At 39.8% G+C, this 23,463-nt stretch overlaps 1 protein-coding gene across 1 annotated transcript in view; it reads right to left on the reverse strand.

The window, feature by feature from the left end:
* The window catches only part of NPSR1 (neuropeptide S receptor 1), a 62,488-nt gene that overhangs the window by 23,276 nt on the left and 15,749 nt on the right, over positions 1 to 23,463 (reverse strand). The window contains exon 2 of the mRNA XM_074897515.1: positions 22,926 to 23,058. Coding sequence (XP_074753616.1) covers positions 22,926 to 23,058 — 133 coding nt within the window. The remainder of the gene's footprint in view (positions 1 to 22,925; positions 23,059 to 23,463) is intronic.

Below are 23,463 nucleotides of genomic sequence, written 5' to 3' on the forward strand. Positions count from 1 at the left end.
ACCAACATGGTTTATATATTGCTCTAAACCACTGTGTTCTCATTAATGCTGGTATCCTCACTGCTTCTTACTAAGCTGGTGGCTTGCATATTAGATGTGTTCTTTCACTGATGAATGCTCCTGGGCCAAATAGCACCAAGCTCATTCCTGAAAACAGTGACAATCAACCTTCACTCCTAACTGTGTGCGAGCTTGTCATTGCCGCTGCTTTTTTAATACTCTTTTTTTTTTTTTTTTTAAGTGGTGTGTATGCTGTGGTTGTGCGTCTACATTGCTAGGCAACTGTGTGGTTACAGGCTCATTTAATTTCTCAGAAAAATAGGCAGAAAATCAATTAATGACATATATTCTCTTTTGATGGAAAATAAAAATACCAGCAAGTGATAGTTTGTGACTTTTAACATAAGCCAAATGTATATTCAGAAATAATGCAAAAAACCTGATTCCTTGTTGAGGAGAGGACATGGCACTAGTATGATGGGAATGGTAGCAGTTTGCTCTTGAGGGGAGGTGGAGTTTCTATAAACTAATTTAAAAAAAACACCTCCATGAGACTTCAATAATAGGGACAAGTAGAGGGAGGTAGGGAGGAAAGATGGCTTTGCCTGGAGTGCAGAGGGAGGGAAAATGGCCTGTTGGGGTTTGCACAACTTGGAGCTGCATGAACTGGGCAGGTCTAAGAGCCTTCAGCTGCTTCCTCCCTGTAGCTACCATGGCCACAGCCAGTCTTCAAAGGCAGAGCTAGTATCTGCCTTTACAAACCTGTCAGCATTTCAAAATGCAGCATTTTTAAACAGCATTTATCAAAAAGACCAAAAAAATGTCTGAGTTTGTTCCTAGAGGAGACTGAAATATGCTGAATATAGTGCTAGAGCATCTATGGCTGGGAAATACGGCAGGTACTGAAACAACCTGTGAAACTCTTGGGCCCTAAAGACCAATTTTACCCAAGACTCTGTCATGCTCAGTAAAATCCTTCTGGATTTTTTTATGGGCATGACTGAGTGCAGGCATTGCCTCTATGCATTTGAGTAGAGGAACTACTCAGTTCAGGACGTGACTGCAGCAATCTGGGTGGTGGGCAATGCCCTTGTATGACCAGCAAGCACAAAAATGTGAAAAAGGAAACACTGTCCTTGGAGGGAGAAATCTGAATACAGGTTTGCTGTTGCTGAGAGTGAGACAAATTTTTGTGGCAAAAAATCCTCCGCTGAGGTAGAAGTCCATTATAGAAAACAAATGGAGGTAATTAGTGATCTGGCATGGGAATAGAGAGAGGTTACAACTGTCCCAGTTAATCTGTTCATAGAAATTCATTGACTTGATGGGATTGCCGAAGGGATGTATGCTGTGTAGACTTCAGGATATTTCTTTCGTTACAACTAAGGAGGTTAAAGCAAAAATCTGTGCTAGAAGGTCTGCAAGAAAATATCTCTATCATTTGATTATTAGTACTGACACCACTCTTCCCTTAAGACACTTACCCTAAAGATGCTGAAAATCTTTTCTGTCAGAAGTGGAGAGCAGCTTGCTGGTAAGCTGCAGTTGGTTAAAAAGCTCCACACATCATCTCAGCTGCAGTTTGATCATTTTTTCCCCTGATGAGAACAGTCCTATTAAGTTGGATGTGGTGATCCATGACTTTTTGGTGAAGCTGTGCCTCTTACTGAAATTTCATCCCTCTTTTCATGTCATTTACAGAGTGATTCCATTTTAACAAGGCATGTTTTGTTCCGCTTTGTTGACAGCACCAAGCTACACAAGACACAGCAGCAGCAGCAACATTTTGTAAGGCAAGACAGGGGGTGTGAGATCCTCGTCAGGGCTGAGCATTTCACATGGCTCATTTTTTTTGGACCTCACCATGTGCATTCCTGTCACCTACCGCTCCTCGAACTCCTGGAAGCATCAGAGGCAGCAGATTACTAACACCTGTCTGCAATGGAGTGATAGACCCTTAAAACCAAAAATTACATCACTGCCTTATTACAACAATAAGGTCCTGTCTGTGATTTTTGAAGTGATGCAGCAGCCATCGCTGCTCTGCCACTGCTTCTCTGTATCATATCATGCTTGATGTGCTGTCAGCTAAGACTCAGTGCTGTGAACTTGCCTCGTTACAGACCTGGGGGTGCAAGCAATTTAAATTTAAGTGTACTTAGGGCTCCTGAAGTGTGAGGTTGGCTTGAGGACAGACACAGGGTAGAGAGAGCAGGAGAAGCTGACCTACCTCCTGCAGACACCCTTGCAGCTCATTTCATTACAATCTTATTCCCATTCTTCCCTTAGTCTGCGCTTTCCACTGAAAAAAACATACATGGCTTTGCAAGTATTCACTGCACTAGAAATAATTTTGTGACCATGTTAGATAGAAAATATATCCAGCCCTCTGCTCTCATTCAGCAATTGACGGTGAAATAGGTTATGTACCTGATCTGGGCATGTGTGAGACAAGATACTTGCAAGATACCTAGAACATACCTTTTAAAATTACTACATTTTAGCTCTGAAAGCACTGAGCTCCCAGGATCCTGGTGCAGTGCCTCTCTGTGCAGCCATGCTGCTGCAAGGGGTTGCATGTGGGGCATGGCTGGGTGCAAGGGCCCAGGGGTGAGAGCTGCCCTCACGCTTTTACCCTTTGATAGCCTGTTTGTCCTCTTTACAGTCCCTCCAGGTGCATTAGTCTGTTTGTGGTAGTTTGTTTGCAGTCCCTTGCTCCAACATAGCACAGCATCTCCACTTGATATTGGAGATGGGGCCAATGGGGGGAATGGCTGGCACCCCCAGGGGCTGCCATGAACCTGTCCACCCTGAGTTTAACTCTTTTAGAAGGGTTGATGTGAAGCAGAGGTAGTTGTGCTTATATGGTGCAAGCATCCCAGCTCTCTGCTTGGAGAATCCCTGGCAAAGGGGGGAAAAGTGTGAGACAAAATTGGGGATGCGCTAAGCTTTTGTGGGGAATCAGCAAGCACGCCCATGAGCGCTTTGTTCTGCTGCGGTGCTTGTGCTGAAGAACGGGTGAGGCAGCACGTTTGCTGCATGAAAGAGTGATGTGTACTACGCTGCTCTTGTGTGTTTTCTCCTTTGGGCCTGGCAGCCTGGAGCAGAACACAGAATGCAATGGGTGAAACAAAACCTGTGGCAACTGAGGCACGGACTCTGCATTGAAGTGCAGAAGGAAAGACCCTTTATTATTACAATAGTTCATATTTATGCTATGGTTAAAGCTCTTACTTCATAATTAGCAAATGAGCAATTAGACAGCTATCAACCTTTTCTCCTATCAGCATCAGACCCCTCTAACACACGCAGTGCAGAACAATCACCTTCCTGTTCACGCGGCGGTAACTTCTCACAGTTCAGGACTTCTCCACAGTTCAGTGTTGCAGCTGTCCGTTGTTTTTCCCTGCCAGCTTGGCACAACTCAGGAGTTTCTTATCTTTCTCCCAAGGCCTGTTTCTCATCAAAGCCTTGCTGCTTCTCAGAGGCTGTGTAGGGCTGACAGGCTGATGTCTCCCACAAAAACCCACTTGAAAATTTTCTGGAGGAAGCCTGTTCTGTTCCCCTGTTAAGACTGTGCAGATTTTTTTCAGTGGCAGAAGTGATGCTTTTTTTCTTTTTCTGGCTCATAGGAAGTGACAGGAAATTTTGTTGCACTAGATGAGCATTTTGTTTATTTAATGCATTTCTTACATTTTTGCTGTGAAGTTTCCCTCCTCCTAAGGTGAGGCAGGCCTTGTTAGGCTAGATGTTGTAAAGGGTGGATGCAGTGAGGGTCCAGCCTCACTCCAGAGCTCATCCATGTTAAAAGATGGAGGGTTGAGAAAAGCACGAACTGCACAATGTTATCCTCTTAAGAAACAGCATTTACAAGAGAGCTGGAGAGTAGGTCCCTAAGAATTAAAATTCAGCATGCCCTCCCACTTGTAGGGCATTAAGGTTTAGTTTAATTTACCTTTATTAATAAATCTCTTCCTGCCATTCCTTCCCACCCCACCCTTGCTGTGGGGATACAGCTGGAGGGGCAAGACTCAAATTGGCAGTGCTGCAGGAGGAGCAGCACCTGACTAAACAGGGCAGGAGAATTGGAACAGCAGCTACACATCAAATGCAGCGGAGGGTGAGCAAGAAGGAGGATTTGGCTTATAATACCAGGTCATCCACATCAGCAGTGGTTTCAGTCATTCAGAGAAACTGGTTCCCCCTGTAAAGGTGAAGAACTGACTGGAGAAGTGTTTTGTAAAATCAGAATGTATCATGAACCAATCAAAAAGGGTTCTGTTCCCCTGTTAAAGCTGTGGAGATTTTTTTCAGCGGCAGAAGTGATGCTTTTTTTCTCCTTCAGGCTCATAGGAAGTGACAGGAAATTTTGTTACACTGGGTGAGGCAAATGATTTCCATTCAAATGCCCCTTCTTCAGACCTCTGCTGATCCTGTGGTTTGGAATTGGCAGTTCCCCTTGGAGAGAATGTGTGAGGGCAGATGAAGTTGATGATAATATTGAATGTTAGGACAAAGTTCCCACTTACCATCTTGTGTAACTTACATGTAGATGAGACCATGGGCTACTAGATCAAATATTATTTTGTTCTGTGCAGTTGCTCAGCAGGAAGTTCTGTATAAAGAGAGAATTTTTGAACGGATGGTATAGAATCAGTGGAATATAGTTTCACACTGGGATTTGAAGAGTGGACAAAGAGTTTCAGCAGCTGTTTACAAAACGTAACAGCCAACCTGAAAAATCCATAGTTAAGATTCTTGTTTTGTTGAGTCCTGTGGCTGCAGGTTTTGAAAAAGGAAACAAGCTTCTCTAGGTAAACAAACATGATTTATGCATGCCTGAATATGTAAGTCAAAGTTAAGCAAGAACAAGTGCTCCATCACTATTATTTAGCTGTTGGGAAGATATATTTCAGATTCAACTCATTAATTTAACTCCCCTTTCCTCCTTTGGGCAAAGCAGAACAGGTAGTAAGAACAAAAGCAGCAGGGGGAAAAATCCTGCATAGGGGAGGCTGGCCTCAGAATAAATGCAGAAGGAAAGCTCCTAAGGATCAGCTTGTCTTACGCACTGGAAAGCAAAGACGTTCCTCCTCAAAGGACATAGAAATCACACTGTAATTCATTGCCTCTTCGTTTATTTCAAGTGTAATCAAGGTGCCTGTACTTGTAGCATTTTTGAGAAGACATATACTTTGTAAGATACCATTTTAATTCTGTCTTCTAAATCAATTTTAATTCTGTCCTTCCCCAACATCTTGTAGATAGTTTCTTTCGTTACTTCCTCTGAATCCCCCTCACCGATCCTTTTGGAAATTCTTTACCTCAAGTATTTTAAAGACTGTATCTTCATATCTTGGTCACAACAGCAGCTGCATGATTATTCTCATCCAAAAAATGTGGACTACCCAGGGAATATTTTCTGTTGGTGTAATTCAGACATTCTAGTGATTAATATCACTGAATACTTGCACTTCTTACAATCCTGTCTGAGTAGGCTCAGATATCATTGATGTAGATACTTTAGTCTAAGTAGGAATGGTAAGAATAAAGCCTTCTTTCCTCCCTCACGGCAAACTGTAAATCAGATTCCCATGATGCTCGAGCAGTGATATTGCATGCTGCAGCTCAATTTTTGTCCAACCTTAGGCTTGCAATTACAGAACAGTAGAAAAATGTTCATTCCCATTTTTGTACCTGCTTTGTCTCCCCTGGTGTTAGCTGATAGCATGAACAAAAACATTCTGGTAAGATTCATTGAAGAATTGCCTTGTAAAATCATAATGTGGAAAAGGTAGCACATGAAAATGTACACTGAGCTGTTTTCCATTAAGCATACAGTAATGACAGAACAGACTGAAAATTTCATTATATATGATCTGGATCTCAGTTTGATAACTGGGCTGAACTTGTCCAAAATGGACTTCTAAGTAGTAGTCTTATTAGAATAACTAAGTCTCTGTAGCATCATATGTGATATCTTTGACCTGAATTCCATAAATCCTGTTAAACCTTCGTAAGCATTTGATAACCAGCTAGGCAATGGAGTTAAAGGAAGTCACTCTCCGCAGAAAACCTGTAAAATACATGAATGTGAATCATACTGATTGGCAGGTGAGGAAGTGTCACATAAAAATACTATGATACAACCCTTTGGAATGATGGGAAAAAGAAAAGTTGATGGTGGCACAAAGACAGTCTAACAGAATAATAAATAAATAACACTGCTTTAGTATACAAGAAGGAAATAGAAAAAAACCCTACGTTCTTAATGTAACTTTTTGTTTCAGTGCTTTTTAGTGTATGCCAAGTTTATTTCCAGCATTATTTCCATTCAATTGCAATTAGAAATGCTGCAGTACAAATGATGGACTAAAAGGTGTTAATGATGTATTTGTACATCTAATGTCAAAAGTTTAGTCATGTCTTTTAACAGGAGCTAATGAGATCCTAAGTGATGATTCCGAGTAAAGCATAGTCATTATGGCCATACTGCTGGCAGCACCGTGCTCATGCAATCCTCTCTCTCTCAATGTTTACTGCCAGCATACAAAGAAGCCAGGCAGAAAACTCAGCACCTACCTCCATTCATCAACAGAAGACAAACTCTCACATAGATTAAATGTAAAATAAGTGTCCCCTCTGTCAGATGACAATCCTGCCTTTACTTTCAAATCCATATAATTTAGAGGCAACATATTTTCCAAGCAATTCAGGAAGAAATCCGCTTCCCCTCTTAATGCTGAAATGTTGGACCCAAAGGGTTATGCAGCTTGGCTGCCAAGCACCTTTTATTAAAAACAAAAACAAACATAGCACAACTGTCATTAGGATTTGCATGCCTGAAACAGGCTGAAGGTAGGAAAACCATAATCAGTCCTTCAGGACCACAGAACAATTCTGTAGCTGTCAAAACAAGAATTAAGCCTTCCTATAAACCGGCATAAATTGACACTGCAAAAGCCGTCTGCTGCCAATGTAAAAAATACATAGTTCAGTCTGTTGGCTGCTGAGTGTATCTACAAAGCATATGCAGGGCTACTACTGGGACACAGGAAAGGTTATCAAAATACCAGCCATCCTAATGTCTGCTTTTGCTCTGGGGCCCCGAAGAAAAGCCAGAATTCACCTCTTGCCCCTCACGTTTCCCTGTGCCGCACAGTGTGTGCCAAGCGTGATAGGAATATAAACCCAACTGCTCTTCTTGCAATCTACCTTGTCCAAAAAATGGGTTGCTTTGAAGAAAGTAATTTATGTAAAGATATATTAAATAGGACCAATGTTTTGCCACCCAGACTTAGAGATACTGCTGCTCAGTTTTCCCAAAGCACATTACTAATAGAAATAAAGAGTGTATCTATGCCACCCACGACACCATGTCTGTAGGCTGTGGTATCACCTGTTTGTTGATGTGGCCAAGTCAGACCACTCTGACAGAGCTGGATGTGCACAATCCTTCCTTGGGGTCCAAAACAGTTCAATATGAGGGCACACAGACCCCTTAAGACCTGCACAGAGTTTTGCTAAAATGGAGTCAAAGTTTCCACCAATGTCGTGTGATTTTTGGTTTAAGCGGTAAGCCATCCGGCAGCTGGGTAAAAGCTGCAGTCCCAGCCCAAAACTAAAACCACAACATGCTAAAACCATAAAGGATATTTGTTTTTTGAAATGTCTGTCTTCTTTTCCTGGCCAAAAAGATCTGGGTATCTTTGAGGTGAAAAAACATACATTTGGATTTTCCCTGCACGTAATTCAGTGATATTGATGAGTGTAAAGAGTGTAAACAACAACTCTCATTTAAAAGCTAAAATCAATGTACTTGTGCCTTTTCCACATCCTCTCAGTCAGCATCCTAGAAAAGTTCTAAAATTGGAATGTCTTCTGAAATAGTGAATGAGTATGAACTTTCATATTTATTTATAATTCACACCAAAAATGTAACTCTGTGGGAAAAGCTTCATTCAGATCAGTGCCTTTCTCCACTTCTGGAGCAATGAATGGTCAAGCAAGAGGGGATGTGAATATTTTTAGCAATCTCTTAGAATAAATAGATAACATAAGCCACAGACTGTATAAATCCAGCAATCTGATGAATTTATAACATCACTACCTTTTCAAGAACATTTTCTGCAAAGCACAAAAAATGCATTGTGGAAACATTGTTTGCTGAAAACAATGCTAACCTGCCAAAGCACTTATTTAAAAATGTATTTGATATACTAATGAGTGGGTGTTTAAGGATTTGGAAATACAATTGGAAATGTGCAATGCTATCTTGCAAGAGTAGGTAGTCCATTAGTTTGCGATATTTCAGAATGATCAAATCAGTCCTGAGAAAGAGCAAAATATCTTTTTTTTTGTGACATTATCGGCACACAAAGAGGTCCAATGAAAGAATTCAAAAACTTTTCCTCTTCCAGATCCTTTCAAACTTATACTGACATTATAAACCACATAAGTGAAGCACAGAGTTATTTAAAAGCATAACCTGTAAGGGATATGGTTTTGGAAGCACTGCTTTGTTTTTCTGATGGATCTTGTTGAATCAATTTTTTCCAGTCTATTTGTATTAGCTGGGTAGAGTGTTCACAGAAATGCAATTGTGTATTGTAATTTCACTTTGATCACAGTCATTTTCTTTCTTGTGTCTCCCAAGCAGTCTTCTAGAAAATACAGCAGTAATGGTATGCAGCAGTGGATATTGAACTTCTTGCAAACCACTCAGGCAGCTCATAAAAACATTATTAAAAGGCAAATGCCCTTTGTGCTCATAACTTCTAAACTACGCAAGCTGAAGCGCTCTAATACTTCTAATGCATTGTAATCTATTGAGATGTGCTCTGCTGGAGTTAGTGCCATGGCTTTCCAGCTGACAGCTTGAGCTGTCCTGTCAGTTAGCAGTTTGATCTGACTCTGACGCTCCCTCCAGTTCAAGAAGATGTGTCTGAGTGTGGTTTGCTGGTAAGCAATGACTAGCAAGTGGCACATATATTCTTCTTGGATTTGTCTCTCATCTCCTACAGAGGGAACCTTTCCAGAGCATGCTGAAGCATCTCCCCAGTAGCAGTGAGTGTCCTCTCAAATCATGGAGGCTCTGGAGATGCCCAGTCCTGCCAAGGTGCTCTGGCTCATCTGCTAATGTGAGTCTGTCCCAAAAATTTGGACTCTGGGAGAGCTGTGAAGGCCACAGAGGGAAAGAAGGCTTTCTGTGCCCTTATGCTGTGGGCACTTCACTCAGTAAAATAATAATGGAGCTATTTTAAAGACATCCTTGATGTTCACTGAGGAAGTGGCATATTGCTTTAGTTTCTGGATGCATTAGAGAACTGTCTTTCTCTCTCCTGAGGTCATCTCTTGCTCAGCAATGTCCATGAATGTAATGCTCATTCCTAAAGAATTAGGAGTTGGTCTGAGAATGTGCTTTCTTTCAAAATCAGACCCTGTACAGGTGGCCTGGAGCTTTCTCCAGGTAGAGGAGAGCAATGATACCTGCTGTAGCATCTGAGTATTGCCAATCCTCATAGTGTGCTGGGGACTCTTTCCATCATGGCAGCTGCCCTGGGTTCAGTGTATTCTTTTCTTCATTGTTGTAAAATTTGCTGTAATTCTCTTCATCTTTTGTCTATCTTGCCTATTTCTGCTGTAACTAAGCATTAACTTTGTACTGTCTACAGGGCCTAGGTTTTGTAGCCTAAGAAGTCTTTCTGTAAATCACAGTTTTAAATGATGCAGAATATGATGCAATATGTAAGACCTTCACACAAACAGGCACCAATCTAGCCAGTATCAAACTGTTAACATATTATTTGCTTTTTCAGTTGGCCTCAAGACCTTTATCCCAAATAACAATTTCTCTATTGGCATATGATTTCCCCCAAAAGGGGGGGAAATTATTTTTCTCTTTTTGTGTATTAGTGGAATACACTTTGCCTTTCATAATGAGTAAATTGTACTGTCTTCTTTTCCTCCTCTCCACTGCTCCCTTCCCCATCCTCCACTCTCAACTCTAAATGTTGATAATTTATAGCTTTGTTCTGTATAGGAGAGTGAGTATTCCTCCCAGAAAGAGCACTTAAAAGTTATTTTCAGTGGTGAAGTTTATGTATCCAGAAGATACATAGGCAATAGGCAATGAGCTGAAGTCTAATTTTAAAGGCACTAGCTGCTCCATATTACGTGCCTTTGGAGATGGTTTGAGGTCAACAGTAAGCTAGCTTCAGAGTGCAATACGTGTTTTAATGCCATTGTTGACAGAAAATCCATACTTGAGGTAACATATGCTCACATTCCCCTGGCCTAGACACAGTGCAAAACACTTTTGTGCCAATTTCCATCAACCACCCTTTTGCTCCAAGGCCTCAGAAGGTGGCCAACATGGAACCTCTGTCTCACCCACTCAATAATCAGATCCCTGTTATCCAAGGTGCTACATGCCCACACAACTCCAAACTTTTGTTTGAACAAACATTTTCTGTAGAAGAGACAGTCGTGCTTTTGAAAAACACCTGAGGGGTGCAGAAGGCACGTATTTTGAACTAACCCAGTTTGTTTACTTACTGCACGGAAGGCAGACTGGGCATTTGGGAGGTACTTGATGAAAGCCATATTTGTGATGTTCCAATTACCTTGTCAAGTTCTAAGTGTTAGCATACCCATACAGGGGGACTTAGAGACAGTCTTCACTTGCAGCCAGGTTGCAAAGATACGGGAGTCACTACTGATTTATTTGTTTAAGAAGCTTCAGTGTTTGAGAGAGGTAAGATTTTGCAGCATAATATTATGAGAGGACCCTTCAGAGAAACTAGGCTGATGTGCAGCTGATGTGGTTGACACTTATTAATATTAGATTAGATACCTTTGCAAAGCAAACATTTCAGGTGGATAGTTTTATCACTGTGTTGTCTTCTGTGCATTAAAATTTCATGAGAATTTCTGACTTAGAGCAATGAGATTTGCCACTAATAACTCTTTTGACGCAAAGAAAATTATTTGATGTTTCATAGGGAGTTTGAGTAACCACAGCACTGTAAAAACTCATCACAGGAGATGATCAGAGATTGGAAACATATACATTTCATGAGTGGATCAGTGCCATAGTACAGTTTTCATGGGTCCCATGCAGCCAGTACTGAGAGGCTTACTCCAAATGGGCTGTGCCATCTAACAAACTCAGCATTTAAAACATGTCAGGCTTGCTGTGTGCCTGCATGTGCTTCTGTCAGGGAAATCCAGGAACTCAAATTTAAATTGATTCTGTAAATGAAAGATGGAAGAGGTGACATAGTATTCTGCTGTTACAGAGATATACAAAACACTGAAATACCTTCACTTTTCCAGTGTTATATACAAAGCTGGCCTCAGAAGTGGTGACACTGGATTCCATGCTAGAGCTGACAGAAAAAGCCACTTTTTCTTTCTAGCTTTTTTACAGGGGATCTGCTCCTGAATTCCATGAGCAAAGGTCCATGTATGAAGCTTGAGTAAAGATTTAAATGAGAAGATGTCCCCTTGATTTTTTTAATGTTTTGCATGTTTCATTAAAACAAAGACTGAGCAACAAATGAAATTTCTTGTATTTCAGTTGACATCAGGTATCACCGGAGAGACAATTTCCTAACTAGCAGTATGAAATTACCATATATAATGTACCTTAAATTGTTTTTCTGGACTTAGTGGTAACACAGGGAACTCCAGCAATCCCATAACACATTAGAAAACCAGTGTTTATACAATCCCTGTCTCTGTAGCATGGGAAAGCCATTTTCTAAGAAGACTCTCCATCCCTTCTACACGCGGCATCAGTTCCTGGTTTTCTCCCTGCCTATGTGAGCTGGAAATCAAAATATATAGAAATCAGTTCTTCCATTGAAGACTAGAAAAGATCCATACATAGAACAACACCATCTTAAAATGTGGAGGTACATTACTTATCTCCAGTTAAGGCTATACTAAAAATTTAGTAGATAAAAAGAGGTCCTGGTGCATCCAGTGGATGGGATCTGATTTTTGTTGTTATCATTATTTCCTCAGTTCATAAATGACTTTGTAAAAATACTTAGACACACATACATATAAAGTACTGAAAAGTACAAACATCTTGCAAGAAAAATTGCTTGTGTTCATTATCCCTAACCTCTCAGTCTAAGAAATCAGCATGATCAACTAAACATTTCTGCTTTTCAGTGCCGTTACCCCCAGTCTGACTTGGAAGTGAAATGTTTGGGGGTTTGTCCAGATACAATTTCCATTCCATTTTTGACTATTCCTATTCTTGTTAATCAGGTCTTCACCCTTTTCTCTTTCTTGCTACTGCCTGCCTGACTTAATGGGAATGACTTACCTGCAAGTTTCTTTTGCTTCTCAAAGTTTGGACTGTGAAGTTTAGCCACTGCAGTTTAACATTGACAAAGCCTTTTTTTTTTTTTCTTTTTTTTTTTTTTTTGCCTATGTGTGTATATTAAATGCGTGCAGAAACAGAATGAGCTGATAAAATGCATCCATATCCACACTGCATCCTTCAGCAATTTCAGGTTGTTCTTTCTGCTAATGCAGCGGGGCACATAAGTTATCTGCACTGCAAAGGTTCTCTTTTAAGGTTAATCATACAGCTGTAATGTTACTGCACAGGTCTGGAATAACTTCTCACTGAAGTTATACTTTTTTTCCAGACCCCTCTTGAATAAATTGTGTTTTGGGCATAGCCCAGAAAAGTTTGGACAAATTTCAGATGGTTGTCTAGAAACAGAGCTGAGCACAAAAGAAATAATCATGCATTTCCATCAGGTAACGTGTTGATAAGCCTTGTTGTGCTTAAAAATAAATAAATACTGTTAAATATCTTCTCTGTAAAACTTTTGAGGATGGGTTTTGAGTCAGAGCCTTCTGAGGTCTGATTAGGTTATTAGTTGTCAAAGATGAATAGTAATCCTGACATATTTGGTGACATACGCACACCGGAGGGATTTATATAGTCAACTTTAGGGATCTAAATTAAGAATTGAATCCTTTTCTACAAGTCAGTGAAACTTAGAGGCAGCTCAGAGTGTTTTCCTCTGTTGGCTATAAATGGAGCACCAGGAGAGTGACTTAGTATCTTAAATACCTACAGTGAGGCGCCTAAAATAGATGGCATGAATAATCCATAATATGAATACCAGTGTTCAAGAATGCAGTCATGAAACTTAATCCAATTATCTCTGTGACAGTTATGTCCCATTCTCCATACCCAGGACTGATGTCGAGCCATATGCTTTCTTTAGACCTACTTCTGTACGCATGGCAAGAAGCTAACAGAGCATTTTTCCTCCAGCCTCCTGCTAATATTGATGCGTATAAAGCTCTGAATAACAGTAACTTTCTCAGGTGAAGGTCACAGATTAAAATCCCTTCGGCTCAACGACCTGTAAATGTAGGTTGTCACCAAAGTACTCAACTGCCCAGCTACAGGAGAAAGGTGTCTGGAAATATTTGCCTGATTCATATTTCACTAGGCTAACTAGGCAAGTTACTAAAACTAGAATTTTTCTTTTTGCTGTTTCTTTCAAATACCACATGGTCACTCCAGCATACATGCTCAGACCATGTTGCATTTTTGTTTTACAGCCCCCGAAAGTGCTGTAGTCAGCCAGACGAACCTTTATAATCCCCACACAGCCCTACCGGTATCAGCAGAACTGGATGGTGCAGTAATTTAGCTGCACAGCGCAGGTCTCTGCACAGGGTTACAGAAATTATACTGAAGGTGAAAGCGGGAAAAAAACCTACTAGCAAAAACCACCTGAAAGGAAACGCTTTCATTTTAGTCACACAGATGTCTAGTCAGGAAAAGCATTTATATGCAAAGATCTGAAATAATGACAGCTCCTTTTAAAATAATAGAAATGGTAAATGTGGATCTCCTATGTGGAAATCTGTAGGTGGGTAAGTGGAATGAAGTTTAGACTGTGTGTGTCTGTTGTAATGAGAAGACGGTGCCTTTGTATAACGATCAGGCATCTAAGGTCCATTCATCATTTTTTAATCCTTTCAGAAATGACTTATTACTCAGGAAAAGCAAACAGAGAGACTGATTTCACCTTAGTTAAAAAATGTATGGTCTGGGGTGAATTTGGGGAGATAGGATTGTCACAGAATGTTCCACTAATATTATTATTTCCATTGTGGTAGTGTCAATGGGCCCAAGCCTTAGGGATGGCAGTCAAAGGCACTCCTGTGAGATTTGGGAACAGAAGTCTGGTGCCTGCTTGTGATTTTAAACATACATATACACTGCAAAGGAATAATCATTGCATACTGTATTGAATATTTATAGGCATAGCGTAGCTAGTTTTCCTCTGCTTTAGAAACAGGGGGATTTGTGGACAAAAGCTTATTAAGTCACCTGAAGGTTATATAAGGAAAGACTCAAATTCTTTGTACAGGAATCCACACTTCTACTGAAAATACATCATGGCTCTGCAAAATAAAAGTTTAAAAAGATTCTTCTGGTTTGAGAGTGTTAGAATGACAAAGATACAGATTAAAGGAGGGCATCTTATCTTTATGGCTTAGTTCTCTAAGAGTCCCAGGTGGTCCTGTGCAATGTGTAATAAAGCCACATCACCATATCCTACACTGAAATTGGTACTGGAGCTATTGGCAAGCTGGGAGAGTGTGTCGGCTGTTTTGCAGTTGCAGAGGGGATGGAGTTTCTACCACTAGACACTTTGAAAATCACACTTGGAGCACCTATGGATGACAAACACACAAACCTCCCCCTTTCAAAACAATTTATTACAATATTTAGACGCTGTACATTGAGGAAAGAAGAGGGTTTTTTCATTAGTTTTCCTTGCCTGGGGGGACATCATACCTGGAGGTGTGCTGCAGAGCGGTTTTTGCTACCTGCAAGAGATCTGAAGACCACTGCTCAGAGACAACAGGCTGAAAAATGCTCGTTTTGAGGATGTCTGCCTAGTGGGTTATGATTGCATTAATTACAGACCATAAATCATGGACATCTTGTTCCTGCATTTGTAAGATTAAAGTAAGCTCTATAAGTAACAGTCATTACAGGGTTTTTAAGTGAATGACCATTCTTGCATCCAGTAGCAAATTTGGAGAGTTCATTATCTTTATATTTCCACTAATGGGAGAGACATTGCATTCTACTGTTACAGATACAGCACTGCAACTTTCCTTGCTTTTGTGCCAGTGCTACTGTTTCCTACTACAGTGAGCTACAATGGATAGAATCACAGCACACACAAATATTGTGTTCAGCCCTAAACTTTCCAGTGAACTCTTAAGATGGTATCTGAAAATATGTGAGCATTAGGCAAATTATAGAGTAGACAAGCTTGGGTCCAGTCTGCTTGAAAACACTTAATTTGGCTTGGAATTGGAAATTAAAGCAGAAGTAGTATTTGTCAGCAGACCTACAGCTCATTTCTACACTCTTGGAGTGTCCCACCTGTTACAAGAGCTCCCTGGTGTGGCACTAACCAGCTTGCTTTTTGGGGTACCATATCCTAGACTAAAACTCTCTAGCTACTGCGCTGAGATGAGCTCCATTGCTGTTTCTTTGTCTTTCCTAGTGTCCTTCATTGACTGCAATTGTCTTGCCCATATACACAGAAGGCAAAGGCAATCCAGCGGCTTTAGACCATAGGATTACCACCAATTCTTCAAGGCCACCTCTTTTCTTAGAGTCCCAGTCGTGTGGGAGCATAACTTTACCGTTTCAAGAAGAGTTCATTTTGCACTAAAAGCATTCTTTTACATTAAACCTCACAAGGAAGTTGTGTAACTAGACCAAATGTTTGTGTGCTAGTCCAAATTTAATGATTCCTACACTACTAGGCTGGACTGAAGCAATGTATTTTCAGGATGCCAAGTTTTCTATATCAGACCTCTAACCTCATGATTTCACCTCTAAAACATGAAACTGCTTTGTTTTCAATGACCATTTTACTTCGTCTCTATGACCAAACATTGTGAAATAGAAGTCCTGATATCCTCCAAGAAACTATGTATCCCCCCTTGCATATAGTTTCTTTCTGTCACTCAGTTTTGACGTTAATGTTCACTCTTGATTTCCTTGCCTAAGTTCTGAGGATATTCTACTTTTTACTCCGTTTACTTCAGGCTTGGTTTTAGAGAAAATTAATTTTAAGAGGGAGGCATGTATTTTTTATTTTCCTCAGGAAAGATTGAGTCTTGTGTTGACTAACCATATATGCAGACAAGAATCATTGCATATACACATACAGAAATATTCCTGGCTGTTCACATAAGAAATCTAAGAGTATAATAAAACATGATTCATAATATCAAACTGGAATAATATAGCATCAGTGTCCAAGTAACTTATCATGACCTAGGGTACTTTGACTCATCTTCAAATCTGAGTTAGTTTAAAGGAGAATTTGAGTTTCTGCTAGGTGGTACTGGCAATGGATATCAAATCTGGTTTGCCATGTGCTACCATGGAATATTGCTGACAGTGACCACATTTATGTTATTCTGCATTATGTCTCGGTTTTGGGGGCTACACTAATATGCACCTAATTTAATATAAGTCCCATGTTGTTTTCCAGTTACTGAATTAGTCTTCTTAGCAGAATCAGGATGGATAATGATTGCTTCTTATCCAGGCAACTAATGCAGCCATGCAATGAATTTTCTTATTCACTTGCAGTCCAGAGACCTATGACATAGTTTCATGGGATGCACTCAATTAGCAATGTTAATATTGCTGGTTTTGCTCCTGGATACCATTTCTTGCTGGTTTTGCTCCTGGATACCATTTCTGCTCTTGGTAAATTGATTCACATTTATTCTGTGAATTCAAAGTGAACAGTTGTACTAAACTTTATAGTTGCTTTAGCCTGCAGAGGAAAGGTGGATATAATCTATTTCCTTGTTTTTCAAGTTGTGTGTACACCCAGGTGATTTGCAGAGTTGCTAGACTTCCAGTTTGGTGTTCAGGAATCAGGCTGCTTCCAAAATTGGGGAATTCAGCTGCCATTGGGTAATCCAGCAAATTTCAGTGTCTGTGCCTGAGGGAATATTAACAAATGCACTCTTCCTTCCAAATTTTGACATATCCTTTTCAGTAGTGATGGGAACATGTAGTATAGAAAACAGACGATCCATTAGCAGAGACAATTTCCTTACCATATTTTAATTACAGTTTCAAGAGCTTTTAGGACATAATGAACACAAGAAATGCAGATACTCTTCTTTCAATTTTATCAGTGAACTGTGCAGTACAATTGTAACTTCTTCCAAGTCTTCTTTTCTTCATGTAGGGTATTGAATCATTTCCTTATTGTGAAAGGAAACAAAAAAAAAGTAAATGCCTCTGCCCTTTCCTAAGCCTTTATTTTTTTCCCATAATTTAACAGAAAATAGAGGTGTGGGAAAAGGACAAAGCCACGGATTTCTGGGAAGTGTTGAAATAAACTATTTCAGTTCAGTGGTCTGCATTAGGTTTCTGTGTCTTGGGTAGGCAATCATCTAAATCAGATGGCAAGTTCCAGCCAAGACCCAGCTGGCAAGGTATAAGTTTTCCAGTAACTGGTAACTCTATGGGCTCTTTGGCTGCCAACAGTCTACCTCCATTAAGGTGACTTGCTGAGTTGGCTGCTAATTGGCTCTATGCAATTAACTTCCAATGCTCATAATCACTGTGATGTCTAAGGTACTTGTAAAGCTGATGAATTCCTATGTATGATTTCTCTGAAGTGAGAAAATATTACAAGTACCATTTTCCAGATGAAAAGCTGGAACAGGGGCAATTATCTGTTAATATTGTTCTACATGTTAATTTTGGTAATGGTGTTATTATATTAGGCTTTTGTAACAGATCAGGGAGTAACAAGTCATCTTCATTCCTTCAAGTCACAGACAAGGAAGAAAAATAATGAAGGACAGGCACAATCCATTAAAACAGCCAGTGCCATAGTGGGTTTGGTGTGGGGGAAAAAAAAAAAAAAGAAGAAAGGAAGGACAACTTCTAATGTGTTTGTTCATGTTTAGTCATTGTAGCAGTAGATTCAGATACACCTATTTAGTGTGTCCAACTAGCAAATTAGTTAGCAGTTTCTGCCTTCAGTCATCTTAAACAAAGCCATCCCAGAAGTCAGTGACTGAGCCCTGTTGGTTTTAGCCCCATAATCATGCTCTCTCTGGACAGAAGTAGCACTGAAAAGAAACCCTCCTTGCTTTAGCAGGTTCCAAGTCCACCTATTCACTCACAGAATCCTCTCCTAGCAAGTATTTAGCATATTGGCTTTTTACTGAACACTAAATAAAATGAGCACAGCTGCTTAAGGACCAAGACCTGTGGTCTAGCTTTCGGGGAGCACCTGAAGAAGGTAGCAACAATATAAAATGCACTTTTAAAAATACCTCCTTGTCTTTTAATGTCATTCTCAAATCATCCTTTACATTTTTGTATTTATATCACAATACAGATGGTTGCTAAATACTTTTACAGGTCATCTTTTGGGGTTTCTTTGCATGCAAGCTACCATAGAAGTTAGCTGATGTTCTTTTAATTTTCTCTGTTACAGTCACAGCAATACTTTAGTGAGTATGTATTTCCAATAAAGTCTATAAGCCTGTGGCTCAAAATTGGGCATGCAGTAAAGTACTTACTTGTATTTCTACACCTAAAAATGAACACATTCTAACACTGTTCTTAAGATACTGCTTTCTATTAAATGCTGGAGTAGAAAGAGAAACTCACAGAGTTTCTAATGGTCATATTTCCAGCTTCAACTTTCCAGATGTTAATTTTGGAGAAAAAACCTCAATAAACTATGCACCCATTAAAAGGAACTAAAATATATTCCTCTGTCATTAGTAGTTGAAATTGGATGAAGAAAACTGAGAAGTAAAAATACCTTTTTTGTAGGTATTTTTAATGTACTCCTTGACTGGTTTTAGAATTGGTCAAATAATAACTGTTTTTATTGAACAGACTGTTTAGTCAATAACTGACAATCCTTCTCCAAGGCTACTCAAGTAATCGTGCTTTATATATGTTTTGCTGCTTTTACAGTTTGAAAGTAGTGTTAAGAAGACTTCATTTGGTAGAGCTGGGTAAATGGATATAAATGTGTGGACAAGCCATCTTTTCTGAAAATAACCGTATTTTGCTTTAAAATTTCCAGCGTGATACAGTGCCTGTGAACTCACCCGTCTGTCAGACCACAGTCTTTGTTCTTGAACCACTCAGTGAATTCAGTCAGAGGCAAAGATCTTAGAGACACTAAGACTCTGCGAGTTATGTGAAATGGCATCAGACAGAGAGGTTTCCTGCCAGGAGAGATAGCTATGCCATGAGCATAACTTCGGCTAAACTCAGAAGAAATCTATTTGGAAGAAAGTGTTTAGAAATACCCTCCTCACAGGGTAATCTTCAGAGTTTACACTTTCTGAGAAACTAAATTGCCTTGGAGATAGAAATCTGTAGGAAACCTAGCTTTAGTTTCAGTCTTCACAGGCGAGCCTGTTTCTAAGAAAAACATTTTTACAAAAAAGGAATATGCCTAAAAGCAAACTGAACGCAAGGCAAACATGGCAACATTCCTTTTTGTTAAATTAGCTGATGCTGAGTTATTAGTACTATTGTTCAACTCAGCTGTTAACTCTTAGCTGATTTCCTAGTGCTTAATTCCCAGATAATTTCAAAGAGATTTATGCATGAGTTGAGAGTTAAACACAGACTTAAATGCAGTACTGACACAAGCATTGTATAGGCATGTATTCAATACAAAATAATCTGAATCCAGGCTTCAGCAAGAAGCCTGAACATACTGAATTTAAAGGGATTATTCTCATTCCTACAGATCGCTGCAACACTGAGCATCACATTGAATTCTGGTGTAGTAAAGGATGAGTATGAGTCTTATCTCTGAATTTGCTATGTGGGTTGAACCACTGAATTCTGGTGGTGTTGAAAGAAGCCTCGATCAGTTAGTTCTCTTCTGCATCTGACTTGGCAACCAGTCAAGGAGAACAACAGCACTCATTTCCTGTTCATGTATTATGCACAATTTGATTTGAATACCTTGTTTATTCTAACACAAAAGCTATATTTTAATTTCATTTTGGTATTACATTAGTGGGAAGGCGTGAGAATTGAGGACACTACTCAACTATCGAGCCACAGATCAATAGACAAAAAGTTTTTAAATGGCTTTGAAATGCCTGCATTGGTAAAGCTATATCCATTATTCTTCTCTCTACTACTGGGGCAGAAATAATAAATATTTTAAGAATCTCAAAATAGATGGAAGTAGTAATCTTGACTAAGCAGAAACTGTTTGTCAGGATATTAGGCTTTAGTTGGTAGGATTTAAATATGCTTGGCATGTCAAAGCAATGTGACAAGCCAGTGTTTTCATAATGTTCTGTGTCTACCTCATAACTTGTTGTGAAAGAATGATGACTGATGCCAGATTGCTTTGTTCTTATTAATATTTTTGAAGATAAGAAAGTGAAATGGCTCCATTTCAGGAATTAAGTCATTTCTTTGTGCCAAAATACTGACAGGAACTCTTGGTGTGGGAATATAAATTAGAGTTCTGACTCCAGAATCACAAAAAAGAAGTCAACGTTGCTTGAAAGGAACCTTGCTGTTCAAGTTGGTGCTAATTCTTTTAACATTGCAGATGTGAATGTCAAGTGAGTCTTCTATGTGAATTTCTGTATTATGAAATGGAACAGATTGTTGAACTCAGGAACTTCAAAGCTCTGATTTTAAATGTCAGGGATAATCTTAGAGAAGGGAAGGTTCTAAGAATCAACAAGTGGAACATGTGGACCTCAGTCAATAGTGTAACATCAGCTCTATAGCACTATTTGCTGTCCACATCTAATGGGATATTTGCCTTATTGTCTTTGCCACTGATTATTACAGCTCCCTCAAAACTGCACTTGCAATGCCTTCCCCTCCCTTTGTGTCGATGGCATTCAAACTGAACCCCTAGTAATAGCTCTCTATCCACCTCCATTCTAAACTAAAAAGTCAGCCTTTTCTATGGGTCCAAAATAACAAAACTCCCACCCACAGCAGTAGCATCCTCCAGGTACACTTCACATCGACCAGCCTTCTCCTGAGCTCTCCTGGTCCAGACATTTCTGTCTGCTTCTTGCTGTATTCCTTTCACCTGGACACTCATGTCTTATGATACTCCACTGCAGTAAATACATTTGTTTTCTTACTAGGACAAGACCCTTGGCTGTTTAGTTGAGCTCTTCATATTAGAATCCATCTTCTATTACCTGTGTATGTATTACCTGTGCCTTTGCTCAGACAGAAAGCCCAGTCCATGTGCCCTTTGTGCCAGATGGACACACAGGGCCATTTTCCACCCTCCTTGCTTCCAAAACCCTTCTCATGGCAATTGTCCTTCATACTTTGCTCCCTGACGACAGTAGGTAGAAAATGGATGGTGTCCATCTGGGGCTTCAGTTGCACTCTTCCCATATTATTGCTTGGTTGCCTACTTTTTATCATCTTCCATATATCTATCCAAGATTGGGAGATCTGTGGGCAGAGATCGGCTATTTTGCAACTTCTGCGAACACTGTAATGCTTTATCTGTTACTGATGCTTTCAAACTGTGCTGTGAGGCTGCACCAACAAGCCTTACCTGATGTAAAATACTGCTGGCACATGAAGGAAGTGACATGAAAGTCATGATCGAGAAAAGAAGTGAAACCATTTGTTACAGATGACTCACAGGAGAATAAGAAAACCAGCTGTCAACACTTCAGAAGAGGATTCAATGTAAACCTTCAACTCCTCCCCTTGCAATAACTCTTACATCACCTGTAGCTACGGGACAGTCCCTTTGCATCCCTTTGCACAACTTGGTCTAACTGTTTCAACTGAGAGTAGTTCTTCAGATGAGACAAGCTCCTGAGCAGACATAGTTGAGACCATGAGAAAGAGTTCATTTATTTGCAAAGAATGCATGTTGAAAATTAGGGAGTTTAGTCCTTTGCTTTTCCAGTTCAAACAGAGATACAACAGACATCAAAGGAGGTTACAATATTGCTGAGAAATCACATATTAGAGAGCTCTTTAGTGGAAAAGTGCTGTAATTCCTGCCATATCTTACCAAAAAAAGCAACAGAAAGCATATAAATATATCCTATATACACAAACAATACAACACAGCTGTCTTGTAAGCAGGGATTAGTAGAAGGACACTGTTATAGAAACGGCACATATTTTCCCTTGGGAAACTTAAAACCCTACAAATTTAGTCCATTCAAGGCCACAGGGGAACAATGTGCTGCTTATGCTCTTGTTTTCATTCCTAGTTGCTGCGATATCGACATTTTTACAGGTTTCTGTAGATTTTCCATTTTGTTTCAGAACTACAAAGTTCTTGGATCACCATCCTTTTTCCATGCAAAAAAATTAACTAAATGAATTCTTCTCCACATTTACATTTTCATATTTCCCTTACTTGGTTAAACCAGACAACATGAAGTTATTTTCGCTCTTCAATGCAAGAGTGTAACTGATGGAGCAATACTGTTATGAACTACTTTAGGAAGGGGTTTAGTAGAAAAACACAAGAGATTCATCTTCAACTAGTTTAATCTAAACAGTTCCATGACAACAGCTGGGGACATCACTTCTGGGAAATGTGGATGCAAATTCAAAGTGGAAGATAAGATTCAGTGAAATCAATGAGTTGCAGCTGCTGCATCTGACGCTACTACATCTAGCAACATCTTTTTAGATCAGAGTCAGACTGGGTCCTAAGATAAGCAGCCATCCATCTGTCTTATGGCAAGCTGCAGCTGGATGTTAGATGCCAACTGAATTCTTCACCACTCAACTTACAATTTCTTATTTGTCATTTTAATGCTGATTCCTGTGCGGTTCAGATGCCCTTTTCCCTCCCATACACTACCTGTGATTGCCAACTGTGTAACGAAGAAGGTCATTCGAGATTTCCGCTTCCTCCTCCAGGTAGAGAAGAGCACAACAGCATTTCCAGAAATTGTGACAATAAAGAGAATCCAAAGTGTCACCAGCTGCTCTGTCTGCATTGGAGAGAAGGAAAAAAAGCATATTGGTAGGTGGGTGGGTAGTGACTTGGGTTAAACGAGTCAGTCATCCTAGGACAAATGAGATGAGAGTGGAAAAAAGGAGTGAAATGTGAGTTTTGCCAATTGATTTCTAATTATTTAGTCTAAAAGACATTCTTGTTCTTTCAGAAAATCTTCAACATGCATCACTGGTGGTGATTTTCATTCCAGTTTGATTTGCAGTAACTGTATATTACTTTTTATCTTCACAAAACCACTAGCAGTGTCTGTGTTCAGCACTTAACACTAAAATGAGAGGCAGCCCTCAGTTTTCTCGTGTTGCTCCAGCAAACTGTGAAATAACCAGCTTCCTCACTTTGTAAGGAATATTGATAGATGGGCTCCTTTGGAAAAATGGTG

Source organism: Athene noctua, chromosome 2 (assembly GCF_965140245.1).
Source record: "Athene noctua chromosome 2, bAthNoc1.hap1.1, whole genome shotgun sequence".
Lineage (NCBI taxonomy): Eukaryota > Metazoa > Chordata > Aves > Strigiformes > Strigidae > Athene > Athene noctua.